This window comes from Emys orbicularis, chromosome 7, assembly GCF_028017835.1.
Source record: "Emys orbicularis isolate rEmyOrb1 chromosome 7, rEmyOrb1.hap1, whole genome shotgun sequence".
NCBI lineage: Eukaryota > Metazoa > Chordata > Testudines > Emydidae > Emys > Emys orbicularis.
The window spans coordinates 100,715,267-100,721,266 of NC_088689.1; the positions used below are offsets into that span (position 1 = coordinate 100,715,267).

A 6,000-nucleotide genomic window follows, 5' to 3' on the forward strand; every position below is an offset into this window, starting at 1 on the left:
AATAAATTTGTTAGTCTCTAAGGTGCCACAAGGACACCTCGTTGTTTTTGCTGATACAGACTAACACGGCTACCACTCTGAAATCCTTTTCAGAGTCACCACTTTCCAGGATACAGTCCCCCCTTCTGTAGGAACGGCCAGCAAGCCTTGTTCCCAGATATATGCTCTCACATTTGGCTGTAATAAAACATGCTTCCTTGGAATGGGCCCAGCTTACCAAGCAATGTGGATTGCTGTGCAGGACTGTCCTCACCATCCCACTCCAAAAATCTTTGAGTCATCCATCAATTTTAGCAGCAGTGATTTTATATTTACTTCCAATGCATTGATGGAAATGTGGACTAGCATCAGGCCTAGTACTGATCCCTACAGAACTTCACTAGGGATGCCCTGTAAGGCAGATGCCATCCCACACGCCCCCTTGTGGCCAGGTACAGACACCCCCTGACAATTTCCCCAATTGGGTCATTAGGAGGCTTGGCAAGGCTTTTGAAGGTCTCATTTAACAACAGAAACTTTTACAGAAACACAAGACCACCACCCAGTCTTCTTAGCAGGGAGGCAGACTCCATCTGTGTTTATCATCCTGGGCCCTTTAGCCAAGAGGCACTCAGCCACCATTCCTTCCCTGGAGCCAGGGCCCTCCATCTGACTGCCGCTCTTCTCCAGGCATCACAGATCCTAGTAGGCTGGGCCTCCTGCAGCTATCTAGGCTCCTCCTTAAGTTCCTTTCCCTGGGAAAAGCAACAGAGGGTCCTGTGGCACCTTTAAGACTAACAGAAGTATTGGGAGCATAAGCTTTTGTGGGTAAGAACCTCACTTCTTCAGATGCAAGTGAAGTTTCCCTGGGAGTTTTCTTCCTCTGTACCACTGAAACTCCTGTCCTTGGGAACCTCCTCTTCCTAACAAGCATCCTCCTCCAACTGAGCTCTGCGGCCCTTTATCTGGTCCAGATGCCCATTAACCAATTCACTGCCAAGCAGCCACCTAGGCAGTTTGGCACAATGGACTCATTCCCCTTAAAGAAGCCCATCACGGTAGAGAGGACCCTGCTCCAGGCTCCCCTTAAAGGGCCAGCCACCCTGAGACTCATCTCCATTCAATAGGGATTCACCCTTGACAACTACTTTTTGAAATCTGTCAGTTAATCAGTTCTTAATCCAGGTAACATGTGCTCTACTGATATTACATAGTGCTTATTATTGTTGCGCAGCATGAAGTCAAATGCCGTACATAAGTCTAAGTGTATTGCATCTACGCAGTTACCTTTATCAACCAACCTTGCAATCTCCTCAAAGAGAGAAATCAGATTTGTTTGACAAGACTTATTTCCTATCAAACTGACATTAATTATAGGCCTGTCCTTTCGTTCTATATCACCTGACTCCCATATCAGTTTTTCCATTATTTTGCCTAGCACTGATATCAGGCTAACCAGTCTACAGTTACCTGAGTCATCCCACTCGCCCTTTTGGAAGACTGGTATAACATTAGCACTCTTCCAGTCTTCTGAAATTTCCCCAGTATTCCAAGATTTATCAAAAATTACCATCAAGCAAGCCAAAGATCTCCTCAGACAGCTCTTTTAGGACTCTCAGGTGCAAGTTATCTGGACTGGCTGATTTAAAAATATTTATCCCTCATAGATGTGTTTTAACTTCCTCCTTAGTTAATAATGGACTGAAAAGTACTTCTCACATGAGGATGGTTACAAGTACACCATCCTATGTCTTTCCAAATACAGAACAGAAATATTTATTGAGCACTTCTGTCTTTTCTGCATCATTAACAGCAGTTTTACCATCTCCAGCTTGTAACTGGCCTGTACCATTGCTAGGATTTCTTTTGTTCTTAAGATACTTAAACTGCTTATTTTCCTTGGCCCTGCCAGAAATGCATTTTTCCCTGATGTCTTCAGCACCCCTTATCAGTTTTCTACATTTCCTACCCTCTAATTTAGATCATTGCTATTACCCCCTTTTTCCATTTGTTTTATATTACTTTCTTTTTAATTTCTAACTGCTGCCTTTACTTTGCCACTGAGCCAGGCTGGGCTTTTGGCCAAAATTGTCATCTCTCTTGATTGTGGAATTGTGGCTTTTTGGCCATCTAATAAACTCTTCTTAAAGAGCTCCCAATTTTTCTGTCTTGGACCGTTAGGTTCGGCCTAAGACAGCTGTGCCAAGGGCCTAAGAAATCCTGTGCCACCAGCCTTAAGGAAGATAATCCCCTAATTAGGGGCTGAAAAGACTCTTGAGCCTAGAGCATGGGGGTTTGGGGGAGGCTATATGGATGCTGAATCTCAATATAAACTGAAAGGGGCCAGGGAAGAGGGCTGCGGTGTTGGGTTTTATGATAATAAGCCAGCCCCAGAAGGGGTGCAATGATGAAATGCAGAGGCACCAGTCAATATGAGCCCCTGCTATACCATCTTTCACTGGGGCAGATACTGTCCCTTACTCTGGGTTTGTATGGTGCCTGGCACAACAGGGTCCTGTTCTTGGCTGGTGTCAGGCACTACCATGATGAAGAGGATTAATAACCCAGGGGGACTGTGCCAGCAGCACAACATGGATGCTTTTGCACTTTCTGCCACTGACTGCTAGAAAGCGGATAGGCCAATACGTTCTCTGTGCCCAGGGCAGCTCTCATGGTGGGGTCAGGGCTGGCATGTGACACTGCAGTCAGTGCAGAGTGTTCTGGTCCCATGGTTTGGTTCTGGAAGGCCAGCCCCATAGGGAACAGCTCTAACGCACCAGCTCTGTTCTCCATGCAACACCTGGGATAGGAAGTGCTGCCTCCCTCCAAGTAATTTGGGAATGGTGCAGCTGCCAGGTGAGTTCTGGGATATGGCACAAGGGATGCTGTGAGTATTGACACACACATGCACTCCCACAATTCCAGAAGGGGATCCCACAAATCACCCACAATGCATTGAGGCGGCACAAGGCATTATGGGATTCCTACCTATGCTGCATGGCGGGGTGCAGAGATGAGTGATGTTGGAAGAGCTGTATCAGTTTTTAACTAACCCAATGCACTGTGGCAACAGGCCTCCAGCTGTTCCATACCTGGGGGTGGACTTCATGTTGGTATTCAGATTCCCTGCACAGCTGCATGGTGCCCAGGGAAGAGACAAATGCCCTTGGGTTCGAAATTAGGCAGGGTAAGTGGCCCAGAAGGCAGGGTAAGTGGAGACATGTTGCAAAGGGCTGTATGATGCCGCGCACACACACACACACACCCACACCCTCACACTTACTTTTTGCCTCTTTCCAGTCAGTGGATGTGGTCAGATCCACCTTAGCCGCCATGCCTAGTGGGGGAGCAGCTGCCCAGCTCCGGAAGGCTCTTGACACCAACTGGACCGTGCCACGGGGAAGGCTGCTAGTGCTTGGTTCCCTGCAGCTCCACGTGCCCCTCCTGACACTACCCAGCACCCAGGGGATCCTGCCTTTGCCCCAGCCCCCCAGAAGCTGCCCTAAAGCTCCAGACAGTCTCCTGCCTAGCAGGGTCATGAGAACCCCTGGCATAGTAGCACAGAAGGGAATGCACTGGGGCTCCCAGACCAGCCTCCCTGGTTGGTCCCTGAGCAGTCGAGAGAAATTCTTCTCCCTTATTTACTGCACCTGGTATTTGGCTTGCAAAGGGGGGTGGGAGAGAGGACAAAATTGCTGCTGCGCTGCCACTGAAACTCTCCAAGGGCTTTGCACTTGCAAGACCCGCCCATCTGTGTGCAAGGGATCCTGGGAAATGTAGTCCCGCCCCCGTCCAGGCTCTTGCAGTTTTCCTCTTCCTTCCCAATAAAGGGTCCTGATGCAGCAAACTCAGCGAGATGAGCAAAGCCTATCAGTGTTTTGGGATGGCATCTCAGGCACAATGGGATCCAGAGCCTGAGTTCAGCAACAGGGCCTACGATGACCATGTGCTTCCCTGCTGTTAGCTGGTTTTACTATTACTGTGCCCCCGCCGCACCTTGCATTATTGTAGCACAGCCAGACCCGCCCCTGTTGTGCTGGGTGCTGTACAGACCCCAACTGAGACTTGCGCCCTGTCGTGCTGGGTGCTGCACCAATGCACAATGACAGGCAGTCCCTTCCCTGAAGAGCTGACAGTCCAATTAGACAAAAGGTGAGAGGGGAAATAGAGGCACACAGAGAAAGGTCTGCAGCAGACCTTGGACTAGAATCCAGGAGTCCTGAGCTGCAGTCCTACCCACTGGACCACTCTGCCCCTCAATAATTACATTCATTGTAGTATTGTATTCTGGACTCCTGGCTTCTATTCCCAGCTCTGGGAGGGGAGTGTGGTCTAGTAAGTTAGAGCAGGGCAGAGCTGGGAGTCAGGCCTCCTGGGTTATAGCCTTAGCCCTGGAAAGGGAGTGAGCTCTAGTGAGTTAGAACAACAAGGGCGGCCTGGGAGCCAGGACTCCTGGGTTTTATCCCTAGCTCTGCCAGTGACTAGCTGTTTGACTTCTGGAAGCCTCTTCCCTCCTGTATGCCCCAGCTCCTTATACATAAAATGGGGATAACATTATTTATCACCCAAGATCACACAGGGGGATTAATTCACCCATGTCGGTAAAGCGCTGAGCTTAAACATAGAACAGAATTCTTCCACATTTGCCCCTCAGACTCTTGGGACCAGGCTTAACTTTGAAAACTGGGAGACTGAAAACTTTGGAGCCAATTTTGCAAACTACAGTTCCCAGAATCCCAGGCAAAACAAGCTGTAATTTAATTTCAGTGACTCTTGCTCTCAACCTGCCTCTAAGCTGCTTGTGGGCAGGAACCAGGAAACAACTAACTACCATACTTTAAAAAGCAATCATTTGCAAAGGGGACACACACTCACACACCCAGGACATTTTAACAGCACAGTAGGTTAGCTTAATCTATAAATAGATCTTTGCCTCCTGAGTTTGCAGGGTGCCTTAGCAATCCTACTAAATTTAGCAGTGCTAGTCACACCAGAAGACAGATAGATACCGCTTGCTGGGAGACCTGGCCTTTTGCTAATCTCTTAGGCGGTTGCTTCAGATCCATGCTATCCAAAGAGCAGGGCACCCTCTTTTATGCCCCCAAATCCTGATTTAGGAAGATTTGCAGTTCTTAGAGCAAGCCTTCAAGATTCAGCTCTGCATTTATCACCACATACTGTTGCTTGGTCCTTTTTTTTTTTTTTTTTTGGAGGATTACAAAGCACTTCACAGTGATCAATAGTTTTGCAAACTTCCTGGGGATAAATCAGTGTTATTCCCCATCCTGGGGAAAATGAGGCACAGAGCAGCAAAATGACTTGTCCAAGGTCACTAGCTGAGCAAGGGGCAGAACCCAGGAGTCCTGACTCCCCATTGCCCCCCCCCCCCCGAACACTAGACCCCTCTGCTCTTCCAGAGCTGGGGACAGATCCCAGAAGTCCTAACTACAAGCCTCCCTGCTCTAACTACTACACCCCACTTCTTTTCTAGAGCTAAGGACAGAATCCAGGAGTCCTGATTCCCAGACCCTCCCTGCTCTAACCATGAGACCTCCCTCGCCTCTCAGAGCTGGAAATAGAACCCAAGAGTCCGGACTCTGTCCCCCACACTCTCCTTGTTATAATGCACCAAAAGCGCAGCAGATTTCCTGTTCCTCCCCCACATCAGCTCCTACAAATGTTTTACAGAAAGCTGCCCAGTAGCCTGCACTGCAGCTTCTATAAGAGCTTCCCACTGTGAAACTCCTCTGGGAAAACAAAGCTGAGATTTGTGTCCAGTGAGGAAAACACCCCGGCAGTTGTATGACATCAGGTAAACTCCTAGGAGTTACACTGAGTTAGTGAAATTGCTGCAGGGGGTGAATCCATGCAAAGGTACATGTATGTACGGAACGTGCCCCAAGGCATGTGCACCGTATACAAAAATCATGCCCTGGGAAATACACAAGTATACAGAAATTATGCAACCCATGCTCTTTGCTGTACACTGCACTTACAAAATTATAGCGTACACACCACAGC

At 48.5% G+C, this 6,000-nt stretch overlaps 1 protein-coding gene across 1 annotated transcript in view; it reads right to left on the reverse strand.

Annotated features, from left to right (window-relative positions):
- The window catches only part of MACROD1 (mono-ADP ribosylhydrolase 1), a 209,950-nt gene extending 206,361 nt beyond the window's left edge, over positions 1–3,589 (reverse strand). Inside the window, exon 1 of the mRNA XM_065408286.1 lies at positions 3,263–3,589. Coding sequence (XP_065264358.1) covers positions 3,263–3,533 — 271 coding nt within the window. The 5' untranslated portion in view covers positions 3,534–3,589. The remainder of the gene's footprint in view (positions 1–3,262) is intronic.
- Positions 3,590–6,000: the final 2,411 nt, after the last annotated feature.